This window comes from Cetorhinus maximus, chromosome 28, assembly GCF_964194155.1.
Source record: "Cetorhinus maximus chromosome 28, sCetMax3.hap1.1, whole genome shotgun sequence".
Classification (NCBI taxonomy): Eukaryota; Metazoa; Chordata; class Chondrichthyes; order Lamniformes; family Cetorhinidae; genus Cetorhinus; species Cetorhinus maximus.
Window position 1 is genome coordinate 16566009 of NC_135906.1, and position 22704 is coordinate 16588712.

A 22704-nucleotide genomic window follows, 5' to 3' on the forward strand; every position below is an offset into this window, starting at 1 on the left:
TTAACTTCGTTAGGTATCTTAATTAACAGGGGGATACTGTGAACGCGAGGAAGTGATGGATGTGTGGAGTTTTCAGCAGCAATAAATCCCTCTGGTGTGCGGCTGAAGATTTATCAGTTCGCATCATTTTGAAATGATTGAAGACCGAGGGCACTGCAGCAATTGGTAAATTGGATTTTTTTTAAATTCTGGAGCCTGTGGGGTTCCACGTGCGTAAACAGTGAAACAAGCAGCAAGACAGGAGCAGTGAACAGAGACACTCAACTGCTGGAGGTACACATAGCGCTCACTCCATTTTTCGAGCAAATGAGGGCACCGGGGGGTTGCGGGGGGGGGCAATGGTCAAAGGTCTTAGGGAGGGGGCAGGGGGCAGTTATTCAAGCTATTGCCAGCTGAGGTGCATTGTCAGCAGGGCTGGTGAAGGGTGAGTGGCACAGGGAGATGTGAAGGGTCAGTGGGACTGGGAGAGGTGAAGGGTCAGTGGGACTGGGAGAGGTGAAGGGTCAGTGGGACGGGTGAAGGGTGAGTGGCATAGGGAGATGTGAAGGGTCAGTGGGGCTGGGAGAGGTGAAGGGTCAGTGGGACTGGGAGAGGTGAAGGGTCAGTGGGACGGGTGAAGGGTGAGTGACATAGGGAGATGTGAAGGGTCAGTGGGACTGGGGGAAGTGAAGGATTGTTGTGGAGTCTGTGGAACTGGGTAAAGTGAAGAGTTGGTGCTGCGTTTGCAACGTTTCCTCTTGCAGACTGATAGAGCACAGGAGGAGGTTATTTGATGCATTGTACCTGTATACTGTTTGGTAGAGCTCTTGGGCCGGAATCTTCCAGCCCCTCCCGCCGGTGGCATCATCTGTTCCTGCCAAAGGTCAATGAACTTCTGAATGGCTCGCGCACTTTCCAGCCCCACCCTTGACATGACGGGGCCAGAAAATTCCACCCTTAGTCTCCTTCCCCTGCTCTTTCCCCACGTATGCATCCTTTTTAAGTTTTTATCCAATTCCCTTTCGAAAGTTACTATTGAATCTGCTTCCACCACCACACTGGCAGCATGTTCCTAGATCACAACAGCTGGCTGTGTAAAGAAAAAAAATCCTCATGTTACCTCTGATTCTTTTGCCATTTGCCATCATTCACTTAGGCCCATTAGGGAATGAGGCTGGGGAAATAATAATGGGGAACCAGAAAATGGCAGAAGAGTTGAATAAATACTTTGCATCAGTCTTCACGGTGGAAGACACTAATTGCATTCCATAAATAATCAAGGGGAAAGGGGGGGCGGGGGGGTCAGGAAATAAATACAATAACTATTGCGAGAGAAAACGTACAAGGGGAACTAATGAGGCTAAAGTCCGATAAGTCCCCTGGGCCTAATGGGTTGCATCCTAGGATATTAAAGGAAGTAGCTACACAAATAGTGGATGCACTGGTAGTAATCTTCCAAGAATCCTTAGATTCTGGAAAAGTCCCAGAAGATTGGAAAACTGCCAATGTAACACCCTTATTCAAAAAGGGAGGGAGGCAAAAACAGGCCAGTTAGCTTAACATCTGTCATTGGGAAAATGTTAGAGTCTATTATAAAGGATGTAATAGCAGAGCATTTAGAAATGCATAACATAATCAAGCAGAGTCAGCATGGCTTCATGAAGGGGAAATAATGTCTGACAAATTTATTAGAATTCTTTGAGGAGGTAATAAGCAGGATAGATAAAGGGGAACCAGTAGATGTAATATGTTTGGATTTCCAAAAGGAGTTCGATAAGGTACTGCACATAAGGCTACTTAATAAAATAAGAGCCCATGGTGTTGGGGGTAGTATATTAGCATGGATAGAGGATTTACTAACTAATAAAAGACAGAGAGTTGGGATAAGGGGGGCATTTTCAGGATGACAACCTGTAACTAATAGAGTGCCATAGGGTTCAGTGCTGGGGCCACAATTATTTACAATATATATTAATGACTTAGATGAGGGAAGTGAATGTACTATCGCCAAGTTTGCGGATGACACAAAAATAGGTGGGAAGGCAAGTGGTGAGGATGACACGGAGTCTACAGTGGGATATAGACAGGTTAAGTGAGTGGGCAAAACGTGGCAGATGGAATATAATGTGGGAAAATGTGAGGTTATGCACTTTGGCAGGAAGAATAGAAGAGCTGAATATTATTTAAATGGAGAAAGACTGCAGAAAGCTGCAGCACAGAGGGATTGGGAGTCCTCGTGCGTGAATCCCAAAAAGCTAACATACAAGTTCAGCAGGTAATAGGGAAGGCAAATGGAATGTGGGCCTTTATTCCAAAGGGAATGGAGTATAAAAATAGGGAAGTCTTGCTAAAACTATACAAGGCACTAGTTAGACCACACCTAGAATACTGTGAACAATTTTGGTCCCTTATCTAAGAAAAGATGTACTGGCATTGGAGGCAGTCCAGAGAAGGTTCACTAGGTTGATCCCAGGTATGGAGGGATTTTCTTATGAGGAGAGGTTGAGTAGGTTGGGCCTGTACTAATTGGAGTTTAGAAGAATGAGAGGTGACCTTATTGCAACATATAAGATTCTTAGGGGGCTTGACAGGGTGGATGCTGAGAGGTTGTTTCCCCTTCTGGGAGAGTCTTGGACCACAGGGCATGATCTCAGAGTAAGGAGTCACCCATTTAGGACAGAGATGAGGAGGAATTTCTTCTCTCAGGGGGTAGTGAATCTGTGGAATTCTCTACTGCAGAAGGCTGTAGAAGCAGGGATATTAAGTATATTCAAGGCTGAGGTAGACAGATTTTTAATCAGTAGGGGAATTAAGGGCTATGGAGAAAAAGCAGGAAAGTGGAGTTGAGGATAATCAGATCAACCATGATCTCATTGAATGGCGGAGCAGACCCGATGCGCTGAGTGGCCTACATCTGCTCTAGGTCTTATGGTCTTATAGTCTCTGTGTCCTTTAGTTACTGAGCTGTCTGCCACTGGAAGAAGTTTCTCCTTATTTACTCTATTAAAACTTTTAATGATTCTGAAGCCCTCTAGCATATCTTTCCTTGAATCTTCTCTGCTCAGAGGAGAACAATCCTAACTTCTTAAGTCGCTCCACATAAATGAAATCCCTCATCCTTGGTCCCATTCTAGATCTCCTCTGTACCCTATGCAAGGTCATGACGTTATGTGGTCCCTGGGATTGAACATAATACTTCAACTCGGGCCTAACGAATGAAGCGTTTGTTAATGCAGGAGTTTAGCCAACTTCATTGCTTTTCCGCCCTGCCTCTATTTACAAAGCCCAGCAACCCATTTGTTTTTGTAAAACAGCTTTCTCAGCTTGTCCCGCCACCTTCAACGATTCATGTACATGCACCCACAAGTCTCTCTGTTCTTGCATCCAACTTAACATTGTATAATTTAGTTTACATTGCCTCTCCTCATTCTTCCTGCCAAAATGTTTCACTTCACACTTTCATGTTGAAACTTCTTCTGCCATGTGTCAGCCATTTTACCAGTCTATGTACTCCTGAATTCCATTAGTCTCTTCCTTACTGTTGACAAGTCTATTGTGTGGCAATTTATCAAACACCTTTTATCAAACACCACATCAACTTCACTATCCTTATCAAGCCTTTCTGTTACTTCATCAAAGTACTCAATCAAGTTCATCAAACAGAAGTGGCCTTTAACCAATCTATGTTGACTTTCATTTATTAACTCATATTTTTCCAAATGCCAGTTAATATTGTCCCAGATTATGGTCTCTTATCAGCAATGTTAGACTGACTGGCCTGTAATCCCTCTCTCCTGTTTTGAAGGTGCGTAACATTTGCAATCCTCCAGTTCTCTGGTCTCACACATTCCATAACTGGAAGTTGTGGCTAGAACTTCCTCAATTTCCATGCCTACTTCCCTCAGCAAACTCAGATGCATCCCATCCAATCCTGGTGACTTTTCTACTCTGAGAAATGACAGTCCTTTAAGTATATCCTCTTTATCTATGTTCTTGCCTCCGCTTGACAGTTTCCTGTGTGTCAGCTGCCCTACAATATCCATACTATTCTTTATGTGAGTGTCAGGAGGCTATTTGGCTGAGGGGGCTATCATGGCTGAGTCTGAGTGTGTTCTCAATGACATGCAGACACAGACTTTCCAGTAGACAATCAATGCATAGCGATCAGGAGCTACATCATTTATCCCTCTTCAGCTGGGGGAAAGTCTGCTTTCAACCCTATCACCCTGCCTGAGGCCAGTTAACAGGGTACAGAGCAGCAATGGAACCTGCATGTATACCACACTGAGCAGGACATTAACCCACTGGGGAGTGAGTGTTGTGTTGGGATGCAGGAAGGCGTGAATCCCAGGACAAGCATGCATTGAGAGGCAATCACTAGGCCTGAAGAGAGGGGAGGGTTTACTGTGATGTGAGACAGCATTGCTCTTATAGCATTGATTAACCTGCTTATTCATGTAACTAATACATATTCAGGTGCAATTGCTGGAGCTCTGGCTGCTTGAAGTGCAGGTGGAAGAAATATAAGTACGGAGGCTCCTGGATTTGCTGAGCCCATTGGCCTCTCTCTATGAACAGTGCTGATAGGATATTCTGCAGGTGGGGGTGCACACCCTCTTGTGGCACACAGCATGTTCATAGAATGTGAGAAGAAAATGTGAACTCAAAAGCAGCTAGGGGGGCCTGCAATAGAGGTGGAGCACATTCCAGTCCATTGCTGCACCATGGAATGATGGACACAGAATCTCCATTCACTCAAAGCCTAATCAGTACAGTTCCCCCTCTCCTGAAGGTACTGACTCTCCCTGGAGTACAGTTCCCTCTCTCTCCTGAAGGTGCCAACCCTCCCTGGGGTACAATTCCCCATCTTCTGAAGATACTTATTTTTCCTTGGGTACAGATTCCTCTCCTGACTCTCCCTGGGGTACAGTTCCCCCTCTTCTGAAGGTGCCGACTCTCCCTGGGGTACGGTTCCCCCTCTTCTGAAGGTGCCGACTCTCCCTGGGGTACCGTTCCTCCTCTTCTGAAGGTGCTGACTCTCCCTTGGTACAGTTCTCCTCTCCTGAAGATGTTGACTTTCCCTGGCGTACATTGCCACAGAAGGCTGTGGAGGCCAGGTCACTGAGTGTATTTAAGACCGAGATAGATAGGTTCTTGATTGGTAAGGGGATCAAAGGTTACGGGGAGAAGGCGGGAGAATGGGGTTGAGAAACTTATCAGCCATGATTGAATGGCAGAGCAGACTCGATGGGCCAAATGGCCTAATTTCTGCTCCTATGTCTTATGGTCTATGAACAGAGCTGACAGGACATCCTACTCTACATAACAGCAGGGCCAATCTCACACCTGTCTCCACCTGGTACCCACATTCCAGCAAGGGGCACTGAATGGTGATTAGCAGCAACGAATCTTAGCTGATTTCTCCTCTCTAACACAGAGGTGATAGGGATAGAGACTGGGCCCCTTCTGATCAATGGGGCAGAAAAATGCATGGTACAGAGTAGGGAAAGTGAGAGTTGGTCCTGTAGAGATTGACAATGGGGAGTTAGTAGTAGGTAATAAGGAAATGGTGGAAGAAATGAACAAATATTTTGCTTCTGTCTTCACTATAGAGGATATAAATAACATTCCAGCAATAGCTACAAATCAGGAGGTGAAAGGGAGAGAGGAGCTTGGTGAAATTACAATCACTAGGAAAACGGTATTGAACAAACTGATGGAGCTGTGGGCTGACAAGTCTCTGGGTCCTGATGGACTTCATCCTAGGGTCTTAAAAGAGGTGGCTGATGAGGTAGTAGATGCGTTGGAATTAATTTTCCAAAATTCGCTAGATTCTGGAAAGGTTCCATCAGACTGGGGAGTAGCAAATATAATCCCTCTGTTCAAGAAGGGAAGGAGGCAGAAAACAGGAAACTATAGCCAGTTAGCTTGACATCTGTCATGGGGAAGCAGTTAGAGTCAATCATAAAAGAGGTTATTGCTGGGCATTAGGAAAATTCAAAAGTAATTGGGAAGAATCAGCATAGTTTTATGAAAGGGAAATCATGTTTAACCAATTTATTACAGTTCTTTGAAGAAGTGACATGTGTGGTGGATAGAGTGGAGCCTGTAGACATACTACACTTGGATTTCCAGAAAGCATTTGATAAAGTGCCACGTCAAAGGTTAGTGCGGAAAATAAACGCTCATGGTGTAGCGGGTAACATATTAGCATGGATAGAAGATTGGCAAAAAACAGTGTGTGCATAAATGGGTCTTTTTTTGGATTGGCAGGATGTGACGAGTGTAGTCCCAAAGGGGTCTGTGCCGGGGCCTGAACTTTTTACAATTTACATCAATGATTTAGATGAGAAGAGCGAAGGCATGGCAGCTAAATTTGCAGATGACACAAAATAGACAGCAAAGTATGTTGCGAAGAAGACATAAGATGTTTGCAGACGGATGTAGATAAATTGAGCAAGTGGGCAAAAATCTGGCAGGTGGAGTATAACGTGGGAAAATGTAAAGTTGTTCACTTTGGCAGGAAGAATAAAAAAGCAAAGTATTACTTAAATGGAGAAGGACTGCAGAATTCCGAGCTGCAGAGGGATCTAGGTGTTCTCGTGCATGAGTCACAAAAAGTTAGTATACAGGTACAGCATGTAATCAAGAAGGATAATACAATGCTATCCTTTATTACCAGAAGGATTGAACATAAATTCAAGGATGTTAGGCTTCAGTTATACGTGGCATTGGTGAGACCACATCTCGGATATTGTGCACAGTTTTGTTATCCTTATTTAAGGAAAAATGTAAATATTTTGGAGGTGGTTCAGAGGAGGTTCACTAGATTGATACCTGGAGTGAGCAGGTTGTTTTATGAGGATAGGTTGGACAGGCTAAGCTTATTTCCACTGGAGTTTAGCAGAGTGAGGGGGTGACTTGATTGAAATATATAAGATCCTGAATGGTATTGACAAGGTGGATGTGAAAAGGATGTTTCCACTTGTGGGTGAGTCTAGAACTAGGGATCACTGTTTTAAAATTAGTGGGTGCCCTTAGAGATGAAGAGAATTTTTTTCTCTGAGGGTTGTGCGACTTTGGAACTCTCTGCCTCAGAAGCCAGTGGAGGCGGGGTCATTTAATATTTTTAAGGCAGAGGTGCATTGATTCTTGTTAGGCAAGGAAATCAAAGGTTATCGAGGGTAGATGAGAATGTGGAACACAAATAAATCAGCTATGATCTTATTGAATGGTGGAGCAGGCTTGAGAGGCCGAATGGCCTACTTCTACTCCTATTTCGTATGTTTGTACGGCAATGAGCAGGGCCTTTACCATTGAGCCTTGATGAATCTTTTTGCAATTTTTGGTCTGTGTAACGCCCGTTTTAATTTTCCCTCTGACAGGTGATTCATGGCAACATGAGGATTGTCTATGAGGTGCTACTGTTCGCGGCTGTACTGATACAGCAAGTGAAGCAAACAGGTACACTGCTATTTTGAGTCCCCAGGGCTCTCGATTACTCTCCATTGGAGCTAACCAAAGGAATAACATGGATACACATGGCATCTAATATAATTATAGCGTAGAATTAGGGGAGGACAGAAAACTGTATTAGAAAAATAGTTATAAGTGAGCAAAGAGAGAGTAATAGATAAGGGCAATTTTCAGGGTGGCTGGAAGTTGGTTGTGATGTCTCGCAGGATGCAGTGTGGGCTCCCTTCTGCACGCTGCTTATATCAAAGATTTGGAAATCAGCTTAGAGGGGGGTCATCTCAAAATTTGGAAATGATACCAAAATAGGATATAGAGTGACTTCTTTGGAAGACCAAAGGAAAAGGAAAAGTTAAAAGCGAAAAAGTGTAAGATCATGCATGATCAACGGACCCGGGGCCCAGTGGTGACCATGCTGGCTTTCTCGCCCGTCACAGGACTTAGTTTCCAGGAAAGAGGAAAGGTAAGAGGTCACTTGTGGGAGTAGTTTAATGTCCCCTGACAGTACTTACACTGTAGGTCAAAGTATACAGGAAGAAATAAACGAGGTGTGTAAGAAAGGTACCGCAATAATCATGGGTGACTTTAATCTACACATAGATTGGTTGAATCAGATTGGCAAAGGTAGCCTGGAAAATGAGTTCATACAGTAGATATGGGGCAATTTCTTAGATCAGTACGTTCTAGAGCCATCCAGGGAGCAGGCTATTCTAGACCTGGTAATGAGCAATGAGGCAGGATTAATCAATAACCTCATGCAGTAATAATACTGTGAATGGGAATAGACTCGGTTTCTGTGGAAGAGATATTTGGGGGATGGGTTCACAGGACATTAAAGGAAAACCTCAGGTGACAAGGCTGTAAAAAGACCCAATAGATTTCTAGGTTTAAATCAGAACATAAAAGCCAATCAGTAATGATGAGCCTATGTAAAAACAGAACGAAAGCTGTTAGGGTACTGTTGACAGTATTGAGTTTCATGTCACAGAAAGGATATTGAGATCCACTGGAACGCTGTCTGGTTTAAGGAAATACAAAATAAAAGACTAGAAAAATTGGGGCATTTTACTTTACAGCAATGTAATTTTGGGCGATTTAAATGAAGCGCTTAAAATTATGGAAGAATAAGACAAGTTAGACAGAAGCAGAATTCCTGTGGTAGAGGTCAAGAATTGCACATGGCTACAAGATTCAATATGAGATATTGAGATCTGAGGGCAGTTGCATACAGTATTGAGAAGATATTGTATGTGGGACTTGGTCTGTGGGGATGAATTGTCAGTCAAGTGATGCTGTTTATTGCCACTCTACCTTCTTTCAATTGCATGCTCTTCATTATTTCTGAAATGTATTCCAGCAATGTGTTATTATTTTTGGATCATCTGTGTAATATTTCTGATCCAGACTTTATACGTGATAAAATTTCCTGAGTGCAACCACAGCCTTTGGTACTGGCTGAGGCTTCTCTGCAAGCAACAAACTCCTGTTCCCAGTGCAGGGATAGAGGGGCCTGGATGTGGGTCCCTGTCCTTAATCCAGGGATGGAGAGTCCTGGGTGTGGGTCTCGGTCCCTAGTCCAGGAATGGTGAGGCCTGAATGTGGGACTTTGTCCTTAACCCAGGAATGGTGAGGCCTGAATGTGTGTCCTTGTCCTCAACCCAGGGATGGTGAGGCCTGAGTGTGGGTCTCTTTTTTATTCATTCATGGGATGAGGGCATTACTTGCCAGGCCAGTATTTATTGCCCTTCCCTAACTGCCCTTGAGAAGGTGGTGGTGAGTTGCCTTCTTGATCGGCTGCAGTCCATGTGGTGTAGGTACACCCACAGTGCTGTTAGGGAGGGAATTCCAAGATTTTGACCCAACAGTGAAGGAACAGCGACATATTTCCAAGTCAGGATGGTGAGTGGCTTGGAAAGAAACTTGCAGTTGGTAGTGTTCCCATGTACTTGCTGCCCTTGTCCTTCTAGATGGTAGCGGTCATGGGTTTGGAAGATGCCATCTAAGGAGCCTTGGTGAGTTGCTGCAGTGCATCTTGTAGATGGTACACACTGCTGCTACTGTGCTTTGGTGGTGGAGGAAGTAAATATTTGTGGGTAGGGTGTCAATTAAGTGGGCTACTTTGTCCTGGATAGTGTCAAGCTTCTTGAGTGTTGTTGGAGCTGCACTCATCCAGGCAAGTGGGGAGTATTCCATCACACTCCTGACTTGTGCCTTGTAGATGGTGGACAGGCTTTGGGGAGTCAGGAGGTGAGTTACTTGCCACAGGATTCCCAGCCTCTGAATTACTTTTGTAGCCACAGTATTTATATGGCTGGTCCAGTTCAGTTTCTAGTCAATGATAACCCCCAGGATGTTAATAATGGGGAATTCAGCGATGCCATTGAATGTCAAAGTATGATGGTTAGATTCTCTCTTGTTGGAGATGGTCATTGCCTGGCACTTGTGTGACATGAATGTTACTTGTCCCTAACCCGGGGATGGTGAGGCCTGGGTGTGGGTCAGCACCACACTGTGCAATGCCCTTCCCCAATAAGCCATTCCTGAAATGCTGTCAGTCTACCCTGCTGTGTGCTATGGATTGGGGAATGACAGTTGTTGCTCCATGTCATTGGCATGGCCAATGTTGGCCACATCAGTCATTGGGACCAACTGGACTCTTGAGGCTGCTTGACTGAGACTTGAGGCCTGCCTGCAACACCAAGCAGCTTCCCCCGTCACCATGTGGCCCAGGGTTCTTGAGGAGAGGAAAGGCCAGATGGGTTGATGCTGTCCCACATCAGCTGGAAGGTGTTTAACTCCAGGAGCTCACTTTATTTCTCATTATTACCCAGACCCACCTCAAGACCTGTTCTGCTTCAGGTTGAACAAGAATTCAGCAGTGACTTGTAGCTGGAGTCCAAGTGAAAACACCCAGATCCCCACAAACTACACCTTCTGCATTCAAGAAAAGGACAGGTGAGTGGTCCCATCATATTAATGCAGGAAGTGCACAGCAAGGCTCTGTGAGAGTGTGACACAGGAGAGGTAAATGTTCTTAGCTGACTATAATCAGAACCCGGTCAGAACAATCCTCAAACATTATCCTGTCTTTTCTATGTTCACCATATAATTCAAGTTTCCACTCCATTGCAGTGTAAGGGACTGACTAAAGGTCATTCACCTGAAATGTTAACTCTGTTCCTCTCTCCACCAAGCTACCTGACCTGTTAAGTACATATGAATATACGAACAAGGAGCAGGAGTAGGCCATTCAGCCCCTCCAGCCTGCTCCGCCATTTAATAAGGTCATGGCTAATCTGATAGTAACATCAAATCTGCATCCCACCTACTCCCGATAACCTATCACTCCCTTGCTTACCAAGAATCTATCCAACTCAGCCATAAAAATATTCAAAGACACTTCTTCCACTTTTTCAGGAAGCGAGTTCCAAAGACTCATGATCCTCTGAGAGAAAAAATTTCTCCTCATCTCTGTTTTAAATGAGCGACCCCTTATTTTAAACAGTGAACCCTAGTACTAGATTCTCCCACAAGAGGAAACATCCTCTCCACATCCACCCTTTCAAGACCCCTCAGGATCTTATCTATTCCAATCAAGTCGACTCTTACTCTTCTAAACTCCAACGGATATAAGCCAACCTTTCCTCATGAAACAACCTGTCCATTCCAGGTATTAGTCTTGTAAACTTTCTCTGAACTGCTTCCAATACATTTACATCCTTCCTTAAATAAGGTGACCAATATTGTACACAGTACTCCAGATGTGGTCTTATTAGTGCTCTGTATAACTGAAGCATAACCTCCCTACTTTTGTATTCAATTATCCTCACAATTAATGATAACATTCTATTAGCTTTCCTAATTACCTGCTGTACCTGCAGACTAGCCTTTTGCGATCCATGCACTAAGACACCCAGATCCCTCTGCACCTCAGAGCTCTGCAATCTCTCACCGTTTAGGTAATATGCTTCCCTTTTATTCTTCCTGCCGAAATGGAAAATTTCACATTTTCCCACATTATACTCCATTTGCCAGATCTTTGCCTACTCACTTAATCTATCTATATCCCTTTGTAGCCTCCTTATGTCCTCTTCACAACTTACTTTCCTACCTATCTTTGTGTCATCAGCAAATTTGGCAACCATCCCATCCATCCCTTCATCCAAGTCATTTATATAAATTGTAAACAGTTGAGGTCCCAGCACTGATCCTTGTGGCACACCACCTGTTACATCTTGCCAACCTGGAAAAGACCCGTTTATGCCTACTCTCTGCTTCCTGTTAGCCAGCCAATCTTCTATCCGTGCCAATATGTTACGCGCTATACCATGAGCTTTTATCTTCCGCAATAACCTTTGATGTGGCACTTAATCAAATGCCTTCTGGAAATCTAAGTACAGTACATCTACCGGTTCCCCTTTATCCACAGGACATCTTACTTTCTCAAGAAACTCCAATAAGTTGGTTAAACATGATTTCCCTTTCACAAAACCATGTTGACTCTGCCTGATTACCCTGAACTTTTCTAAGTGCCCTGCTATAACATCTTTAATAATAGCTTCTAACATTTTCCCTATGACAGATGCTAAGCTAACTGGCCTGCAGTTTCCCGCTTTCCGTCTCCCTCCCTTTTTGAATAACGGAGTTACATTTTCTATCTTCCAATCTAATAGGATGTTCCCCGAATCTAGGGAGTTTTGAAAAATTAAAACCAATGCATCAGCTATCTCACTAGCCACTTCTTTTAAGACCCTAGGATGAAGTCCATCAGGACACAGGCACTTATCATCCTGCAGTTCTAACATTTTACTCAGTGCTACTTCTCTGGTGATTGTAATTTGCCTGAGTTCCTCCCTACCTTCCATTTCCTGATTAATAGCTACTGCTGGGATGTTACTTGTATCCTCTATAGTGAAGACCGATGCAAAATGCCTGTTCAATTCACCTGCCTTTTCCTTGTTTTCCATTATCAATTCTCCAGACTCACTTTCTACAGGACAAATGCTCGCTTTGTTAACTCTTTTCTTTCGTAAATAATTGTAGAAACTCTTACCTGTTTTTATATTTCTGGCTAGCTTTCTCTCAGACTCTAATTTTTCCCTCCTTATTAATCTTTTAGTCTTCCTTTGCTGTTCCTTATATTCTGTCTAATCTTCTGGTCTTCTACCTATCTTTGCACAATTATATACTTTTGCTTTAATTTTGATACTATCTTTAACCTTTCTACTTAACCACCGATGGTGTGTCCGTCCCTTGGACTTTTTCTTACTCATTCCCTCAAATGTTTGCCACTGCATCTCTATTGACCTATCCCTTAACCTAATTTGCCAATTCACTTTAGCCCTCTCTGCTTTCATGCCCTCATAATTGCCCTTATTTAAGTGTAAAAACGTAGTCTCGGACCCACTCCTCTATCCCTCAAACTGAATGTAAAATTCAATCATATTATGGTTGCTGCTACCTAGAAGCAACTTCACTATGAGGTCATTAATTAATCCTATTGCATTGCACAATACCAGGTCTGGTATAGCCTGCTCTCTGGTTTGCTCCAGAACATGCTGTTCGAGAAACACTATCCCGGAAACATTCTATAAACTCCTCATCTACCTTTGCCCATCTGGCTTTTCCAGTCTATAGGTAGATTAAATTCTCCCTTGATTATCACTGTGCCTTTCTGACAAGCTCCCATTATTTCTTCCTTTTAGCTCCATCCTACCGTGTGGTTACCATTAGGTGGCCTGAACACGACTCCCACAAGTGACTTCTTGCCTTTACCATTTCTCATCTCTACCCAAACCATTTCCATGTCCTGGTTTCCTGAACTTAGCCCCCTCCTCTCTATTGTGCTAATACCATCATTAACCAACAGAGCCACCCTTCCACCTTTACCTCGCTTCCTGTCCTTCCTAAATGTCCTACACCCTTTAATATTCAGGTCTCAGTCCATGTCCTGTTGCAGCCATGTCTCTGTAGTGGCTAACAAATTGTACTTGTTTATTTCTATGTGCGTCTCAGTTCATCTGTTTTCTTTTGAATGCTTCATGCATTCATGTACAGAACCTTTAGTTTGATCTTTTTATTCTTTTTATAATCTCTAGTCTGTTTTGTTCTGTTAGATTTGTGCTCTCTATCCCTTCTTGTCACAGTCTGTTTTTCATTTCCCGTAATATTACCTTTCTCTTTTGCCTTGTCTCCACCCTTGGATTTACCACAACTTCCCAAATTTGTACCCTTGCCCCCACTACTACTCCAGCATTTTCCATTTCCAACTGTAGAACTGCACAAAGTGAGAGTCTGTGCCTTCAATAAGACTGGGAGAAAATGAGAGGTAAAAGAATTGCAACATGCCCAGCTCTCATTCTTCCTCTGGTCGTGCAATCTTCAAGCTTTTGAAATCCAAACTTCATGTCCCCCTACCCAGGAACTAGGCTAAAAAGATTAAACTATGAAGCAGGTTGCATACACAGGCTTGAGTATAAAAGATCGACTGGAGATGTTTCAGATGATTAAATAAGTTGAGAGGCATTCTTTCCTCTGGTGACAGAGTCCAGAACAAGGGGCCATAACCTTAAAATGATTATTTCCAGCACAGAAATAGGCCATTCAACCTAAATGATCCATGCTGGTGTTTATGCTCCACATGAGCCTCCTCCTGCCTCTCTTCATCTCATCCTACCAGCATTAACTTCTATCCCTTTATCTCCCATCTGTTTAGCCAGCTTCCCCTTAAATACATCCATACGATTCACCTCGACCTTACTGGTCTTGTCTGACAATGTTCGAAATGCAGTCACGAGGAAACCAGGACAAGCTTCAGGGCAAATTGAGAGCAGGTGATGCTCATTGAAGCCTGTACTTCAGAGCTGGGTTTTTCCCCAGTATGGGAGTTTTACTTCTGGACAGGGAAAGGATCCAGAAGGGAAGAGTGGAAACTGGTGTTTGTATTGAACTATCATTTAACAATAAAAGAGTTATAATTCACAGAATGTCTTCTGCTGCCTGATTCGGTAAATGGACATTCACCTATTAAACATCGCCCACAAAGATGAAACATCATATCTACGTTTACCCCATCATACAATTTTAAAGACCTCTATTACATCGCCCCTCAAACCTTCTCTTTGATGGGCTATTCAAGAATGATGTCAGGAAGCACTTCTTCACACAAAGCATAGTGGAAATCTTGTCCCCACACACCGCCCCCCCGCAACCCCACCCCGCCAAAATAAAATTGTTGGAGCTAGGGGTTAATTCATAATTTTTAAAAATTCATTCAAGGGATGTGGGCGTCACTTGCTAGGCCAGCATTCACTGCCAATCCCTATTTGCCCTGGAGAAGGTGGTGGTGAGCTGCCTTCTTGAACCGTTGCAGTCCCTGTAGTGTAGGGACACCCACAGTGCCGTTAGGGAGGGAGTTCCAGGACTTTGATCCAGCGACAGTGAGGGAACAGCGATATATTTCCAAGTCAGGACTTAGACCAAGATGAGGAGAAATTTCTTCACTCAGAGGGTTGTGAATCTTTGGAATTCTCTACCCCGGAGGGCCGTGGAAGTTCAGTCATTGAATATGTTTAAGGTAGAGATTGATAGATTTCTGATTATCAATAATGTAAAGGGTTATGGGGATAGTGTGGGTGAAAGGCATTGAAGTGTTCGATCAGCCATGATCGTATTGAATGGCAGAGCAGGCTCGACTGGCTGAATGGCCTTCTCCTGTTCCTATGTTCCTTCCTTCCTATGTCAGGATGGCATATGGTTTGGAGGGGAACTTCCAGGTGGTGGCGTTCTCATGTATCTGCTGCCCTTGTCCTTCTAGATGAGAGTGGTCGTGGGTTTGGAAGGTGCTGCTATGGAGCCTTGGTGAGTTTCAGATCATAGATTGATAGATTTTTGGTAGACAAGGTCACTGAGGCTTGCAGAAGCAAGCCAGATAGATGGAACTGAGATTACAGATCAGCTATGATCTAGATGAATGGTGAAACAGGTTTGAGGGGCTGAAAGGTCTAGTCCTACTCCTATGTTCCTATTTCTCATTGACTTCACCTTCTCAACTCCTGTTTCCAACTCTGAACTCTTCTGGGCCTTGGGGGCATATGATTAACACCAGGAAGGAGCTAACTCCCAATGGAGATTATGCCCAGGACCTGCTGGTCAGACGATTAGCGAGTTGTGACTTGAAACAAGTGACCAGTGCAGTAATCTGTGCTGGTTGAGATAAATCACAGCGAACAGTAATGTTCATACACTGACATCCTGCTCTTGGTATTGCTCCACAGCACTGAACTGACTCAAATATGGACTCTTCTACCTTCATTGACCCTGGATAGGAAGCAGTTCACTGCAGGCAGAACCTATATTGCCTGGGTCAAGGTTGCTAGCACACAGAGAGAGGACTACTTAAGAAGGCTGGAATTCATCATTGATGATATAGGTACAGAGACTGTTGTAATATTCAACGGTTCAGCTTTTCAATTACGTGTAACAGTGTCTGTGTACAACTGGCTTAACAATGGACCATTGGATATCAGTAACAGGCACTTTAGCACATTTATGCGACATCCTTATCAAGGAACTGGGTAGCAGAGTGGGTTATAGTTGGGTCTATCACCAAGATTCAGATTGAGTGGAGTATAATGGGCTGCACATCCCATCTGCCTGGCAGGAAGTGGGGGGAGAGGAATTGGAAAGTCAGCCTAGCTTCTAGTGAGCAGTGGCTTGCTACCCAGACTCAGACTCGATTCACATCAGATAGAAATCTCACAGGCAAGGATTAAATATTTCATAGTTCTTTTCCTCACTGGGGTACAGTTCCACACACACTGACAGTCACTGGGGTACAGTTCCACACACACTGACAGTCACTGGGGTACAGTTCCACACACACTGACTCTCACAGGGGTACAGTTCCACACACACTGACTCTCACTGGAATACAGTTTCACACACACTGACTCTCACGAGGGTACAGTTCTACACACACTGACTTTCATTGGGATACAGTTCCACATATACCAACTCTCACTGGGGTACAGGTTCCACACACACTGGCTCTCACTTGGGTACAGTTCCACACACTGACTCTCACTGGGGTACAGGTTCCACACACACTGGCTCTCACTTGGGTACAGTTCCACACACACTGACTCTCACTGGAGTACAGGTTCCATACACACTGACTCTCACTGGGGTATAAGTTCCACACATACCAACTCTCACTAGGGTACAGGTTCCACACACACTGGCTCTCACTTGGGTACAGTTCCACACACACTGACTCTCACTGGAGTACAGGTTCCATACACACTGACTCTCACTTGGGTACAGTTCCACACACACTAACTCTCACTGGGGTACAGGTTCCACACACACTGACTCTCAATGGGGTACAGTTCCACACACACTGACTCTCACTGGGGTATAAGTTCCACACATACCAACTCTCACTGGGGTACAGGTTCCACACACACTGGCTCTCACTTGGGTACAGTTCCACACACACTGACTCTCACTGGAGTACAGGTTCCACACACACTGACTCTCACTGGGGTACAGGTTCCACACATAATGACTCTCATGGGGTACAGTTGCACACACACTGACTCTCACTGGGATGCGGTTCCACACACACTGACTCTCACTTGGGTACAGTTCTAAACACTGACTCTCGCTGGGGTACAGGTCCAAAAAAACAGACTCTCAATGAGGTACAGTTCCACACACACAGACGCTCGTTGGGGTAAATATCCATATATACTCTCACAGGCAGAGGTCCTCATTTTCCCATAGCAGTAGAAATCCTGGGTAGCATCTCTTGGAAATGAGATAATGCTGAGATATTAGGCCACAGCTGCAGTGCTGTGTGCATTGCTGGTCACCACACTCTAGGAAGGATTGTTTGCATTGGAGAGGGTGCAGTTACAAGGATGTTGCCTGGGCTCGAGTGTTTAGAGGGGATTTGAGGAAAATTCTTTTATCCAGAGGGTGGTTGAAATCTGGAACACACCGCCTGAGGGGGAGGTAGTGTTGGAACCCTCACAACATTTAAGAAGTATTTAGATGAGCGCTTGCAATGCCATAGCACACAGGGTTATGGGCCAAGTGCTGGAAAATGGGATTAGAATAGATAGGTGCTTGATGGCTGGCATGGACACGATGGGCCAAGGGCCCAATTCTGTGCTGTATAACTCTACTCTATGACTCTATTATGTAGCAGTGATAAAATCTGCAGCCTGATGGCTGTAAGTGTGACAGAACCAGCCTTGGCGGAGGTATGCTGTCTTACCGTTAGCCACTGGGTGTAGTGGTGCCATTTTACAGCCAGTCACTGGGATGTGGGGTGTTGTTATACAGCCAGTCATTGGGTGGAGGAGTGTTGTTCTACAGTCAGACACTGGGTGGGGGTGTGCTATTATACACAGTCAGTCACTGGGTGGAGAGGTGCTGTTATACAGTCAGTCACTCGGCAGAGGGATGTTATTATACAGTCAGTCACTGGGTGGAGGGGTGCTGTTGTTGTTATACAGTCAGTCACTGGGTGAAGGAGTGTTGTTTTACAGTCAGTCACTGGGTGGAGAGGTGCGGTTTTACAGTCAGTCTTGGGTGGAGGGGTGCTGTTATACAGTCAGTCACTGGGCGGAAGGGTGTTGTTATACAGTCGGTCACTGGGCGGAGGGGCACTGTGATACAGTCAGTCACTGGATGGAAGGTGCTGTTATGCAGTCAGTCACAGGGTGGAGGAGTGTTGTTTTACAGTCAGTCACTGGGTGGAGTTTGTTGTTATACAGTCAGTCATTGTGTGGAGGGATGCTGTAATACAGTCAGTCATTGGGTGGAGGGGTGCTGTTTTACAGTCAGTCACTGGGCGAAGGGGTGCTGTTATACAGCAAGTCCCTGGGTGGAGGGGTGTTATTATACAGCCAGTCACTAGGTGGAGGGGTGCAGGGTTACAGGCAGTCATTGGGTGGAGGTGTGCTGTTATACAGCCAGTCCCTGGGTGGAGGGTTGTTATTATACAGCCAGTCACTGGCTGGAGTGGTGCTGTTTTACAATCAGTCACTGGGCAAGGGGGTGCTGTTTTACAGTCAGTCACTGGATGGAGGGGTGTTGTTATACAGTCACTGGATGGAGGGTGCTGTTATACAGTCATTCACTGGGTGGAGGGGTGCTGTTTTACAGTCAGTCACTGGGTGGAGGGGTGCTGTTGTTGTTATACAGTCAGCCACTGGGTGAAGGAGGGTTGTTTTACAGTCAGTCACTGGGTGGAGAGGTGCAGTTTTACAGTCAGTCACTGGGTGAAGGGGTGCTGTTATAGTCAGTCACTGGGCGGAGGGGTGTTGTTATACAGTCAGTCACTGGGCGGAAGGGTGCTGTGATACAGTCAGTCACTGGATGGAGGGTGCTGTTATGCAGTCAGTCATTGGGTGAAGTGGTGTTTTTCTACAGTCAGTCACTGGGTGGGGATGTGCTGTTGTTGTTATGCAGTTAGTCACTCGGTGGAGGAGTGTTGTTTTACAGTAGGTCACTGGGTGGAGTTTGTTGTTACACAGTCAGTCATTGTGTGGAGGGATGCTGTAATACAGTCAGTCATTGGGTGGAGGGGTGCTGTTTTACAGTCAGTCACTGGGTGAAGGGGTGCTGTTATACAGCAAGTCCCTGGGTGGAGAGGTGTTATTATACAGCCAGTCACTGGGTGGAGAGGTGCTGTTTTACAGTCAGTCACTGGGCGAGGGGGTGCTGTTTTACAGTCAGTCACTGGATGGAGGGGTGTTGTTATACAGTCAGTCACTGGGTGAAGTGGTGCTGTTTTACAGGCAGTCACTGGATGGAGGGTGCTGTTATACAGTCAGTCAGTGGGTGGAGGGGTGCTGTTATCATCACTCACTGGGCGGAGGGGTGTTGTTATACAGTCGATCACTGGGCGGAAAGGTGCTGTGATACAGTCAGTCACGGGGTGGAGGGGTGCCGTTTTACTGTCAGTCACTGGGTGGAGGGGTGCTGTTTTACAGTCAGTCACTGGGTGGAGGGGTGCTGTTGTTGTTATACAGTCACTGGGTGAAGGAGGGTTGTTTTACAGTCAGTCACTGGGTGGAGAGGTGCGGTTTTACAGTCAGTCACTGGGTGGAGGGGTGCTGTTATAGTCAGTCACTGGGTGAAGGGGTGCTGTTATACAATCAGTCACTGGGTGCAGCGGTGCGGTGATACGGTCAGACATTGGGTGGAGGGGTGCTGTTTTACAGTCAGTCCCTGGGTGGAGGGGTGTTGCTATACAGTCAGTCACTGGGTGGAGGTGTGTTATTATACAGTCAATCACTAGGTGGATGTGTGTTATTATACAGTCAGTCACTGGCTGGAGGGGTGTTGTTATATAGTCAGTCACTGGGTGGAGGGGTGTTGTTATACAGTCAGTCACTGGGTGGAGGGCTGTTGTTATACAGTCAGTTACTGGGTGGAGGGGTGCTGTTTTACAGTCAGTCACTGGGTGAAGGGGTGCTGTTTTACAGTCAGTCACTGGGTGAAGGGGTGCTGTTATGCGGTCAGTCACTGGTTGAAGACGTGCTGTTATACAATCAGTCACTAGGGGAAGCGGCGCAGTGATACGGTCAGTCATTGGATGGACGGATTCTGTTATACAGGCAGTCGCTGGGTGGAGGGGTGCTGTTATACAGTCAGTCACCGGGTGAAGCAGTGCAGTGATACAGTCAGTCATTGGGTGCAGTGGTCTTGTATACAGTCATCACTGGGGGGGATGTGCTGTTGTTGTTATGCAGTGAGTCACTGGGTGGAGGGGTGTTGTTTTACAGTCAGTCACAGGATGGAGGGATGTTGTTATACAGTCACTGTGTGGAGAGGTGTTGTTATACAGTCATTCACTGGGTGAAGTGGTGCTGTTTTACAGTCAGTCATTGGGTGGAGGGGTGCTGTTTTACAGTCAGTCACTGGGTGAAGGGGTGCTGTTATACAGCAGGTCCCTGGGTGGAGAGGTGTTATTATACAGCCAGTCACTGGGTGGAGGGGTGCTGTTTTACAGTCAGTCACTGGGCGAGGGGGTGCTGTTTTACAGTCAGTCACTGGATGGATGGGTGTTGTTATACAGTCAGTCACTGGGTGAAGTGGTGCTGTTTTACAGGCAGTCACTGGATGGAGGGTGCTGTTATACAGTCAGTCAGTGGGTGGAGGGGTGCTGTTATCATCACTCACTGGGCGGAGGGGTGTTGTTATACAGTCGATCACTGGGCGGAAGGGTGCTGTGATACAGTCAGTCACGGGGTGGAGGGGTGCCGTTTTACTGTCAGTCACTGGGTGGAGGGGTGCTGTTTTACAGTCAGTCACTGGGTGGAGGGGTGCTGTTGTTGTTATACAGTCAGCCACTGGGTGAAGGAGTGTTGTTTTACAGTCAGTCACTGGGTGGAGAGGTGCGGTTTTACAGTCAGTCACTGGGTGGAGGGGTGCTGTTATAGTCAGTCACTGGGTGAAGGGGTGCTGTTATACAATCAGTCACTGGGTGCAGCGGTGCAGTGATACGGTCAGACATTGGGTGGAGGGGTGCTGTTTTACAGTCAGTCCCTGGGTGGAGGGGTGTTGCTATACAGTCAGTCACTGGGTGGAGATGTGTTATTATACAGTCAGTCACTAGGTGGATGTGTGTTATTATACAGTCAGTCACTGGCTGGAGGGGTGTTGTTATATAGTCAGTCACTGGGTGGAGGGGTGTTGTTATACAGTCAGTCACTGGGTGGGGGGCTGTTGTTATACAGTCAGTTACTGGGTGGAGGGGTGCTGTTTTACAGTCAGTCACTGGGTGAAGGGGTGCTGTTTTACAGTCAGTCACTGGGTGAAGGGGTGCTGTTATGCGGTCAGTCACTGGTTGAAGACGTGCTGTTATACAATCAGTCACTAGGGGAAGCGGCGCAGTGATACGGTCAGTCATTGGATGGACGGATTCTGTTATACAGGCAGTCGCTGGGTGGAGGGGTGCTGTTATACAGTCAGTCACCGGGTGAAGCAGTGCAGTGATACAGTCAGTCATTGGGTGCAGTGGTCTTGTATACAGTCATCACTGGGGGGGATGTGCTGTTGTTGTTATGCAGTGAGTCACTGGGTGGAGGGGTGTTGTTTTACAGTCAGTCACAGGATGGAGGGATGTTGTTATACAGTCACTGTGTGGAGAGGTGTTGTTATACAGTCATTCACTGGGTGAAGTGGTGCTGTTATACAGCAGGTCCCTGGGTGGAGAGGTGTTATTATACAGCCAGTCACTGGGTGGAGGGGTGCTGTTTTACAGTCAGTCACTGGGCGAGGGGGTGCTGTTTTACAGTCAGTCACTGGATGGATGGGTGTTGTTATACAGTCAGTCACTGGGTGAAGTGGTGCTGTTTTACAGGCAGTCACTGGATGGAGGGTGCTGTTATACAGTCAGTCAGTGGGTGGAGGGGTGCTGTTATCATCACTCACTGGGCGGAGGGGTGTTGTTATACAGTCGATCACTGGGCGGAAGGGTGCTGTGATACAGTCAGTCACGGGGTGGAGGGGTGCCGTTTTACTGTCAGTCACTGGGTGGAGGGGTGCTGTTTTACAGTCAGTCACTGGGTGGAGGGGTGCTGTTGTTGTTATACAGTCAGCCACTGGGTGAAGGAGTGTTGTTTTACAGTCAGTCACTGGGTGGAGAGGTGCGGTTTTACAGTCAGTCACTGGGTGGAGGGGTGCTGTTATAGTCAGTCACTGGGTGAAGGGGTGCTGTTATACAATCAGTCACTGGGTGCAGCGGTGCAGTGATACGGTCAGACATTGGGTGGAGGGGTGCTGTTTTACAGTCAGTCCCTGGGTGGAGGGGTGTTGCTATACAGTCAGTCACTGGGTGGAGATGTGTTATTATACAGTCAGTCACTAGGTGGATGTGTGTTATTATACAGTCAGTCACTGGCTGGAGGGGTGTTGTTATATAGTCAGTCACTGGGTGGAGGGGTGTTGTTATACAGTCAGTCACTGGGTGGAGGGCTGTTGTTATACAGTCAGTTACTGGGTGGAGGGGTGCTGTTTTACAGTCAGTCACTGGGTGAAGGGGTGCTGTTTTACAGTCAGTCACTGGGTGAAGGGGTGCTGTTATGCGGTCAGTCACTGGTTGAAGACGTGCTGTTATACAATCAGTCACTAGGGGAAGCGGCGCAGTGATACGGTCAGTCATTGGATGGACGGATTCTGTTATACAGGCAGTCGCTGGGTGGAGGGGTGCTGTTATACAGTCAGTCACCGGGT

At 45.9% G+C, this 22704-nt stretch overlaps 1 protein-coding gene across 1 annotated transcript in view; it reads left to right on the forward strand.

Moving 5' to 3' along the window:
* Positions 1 to 206: 206 nt before the first annotated feature.
* The window catches only part of LOC144668844 (interleukin-12 receptor subunit beta-2-like), an 87913-nt gene continuing 65415 nt past the window's right edge, over positions 207 to 22704 (forward strand). The window contains exons 1-4 of the mRNA XM_078531263.1: positions 207 to 273; positions 7365 to 7443; positions 10284 to 10407; positions 15729 to 15883. Coding sequence (XP_078387389.1) covers positions 7380 to 7443; positions 10284 to 10407; positions 15729 to 15883 — 343 coding nt within the window. The 5' untranslated portion in view covers positions 207 to 273; positions 7365 to 7379. The remainder of the gene's footprint in view (positions 274 to 7364; positions 7444 to 10283; positions 10408 to 15728; positions 15884 to 22704) is intronic.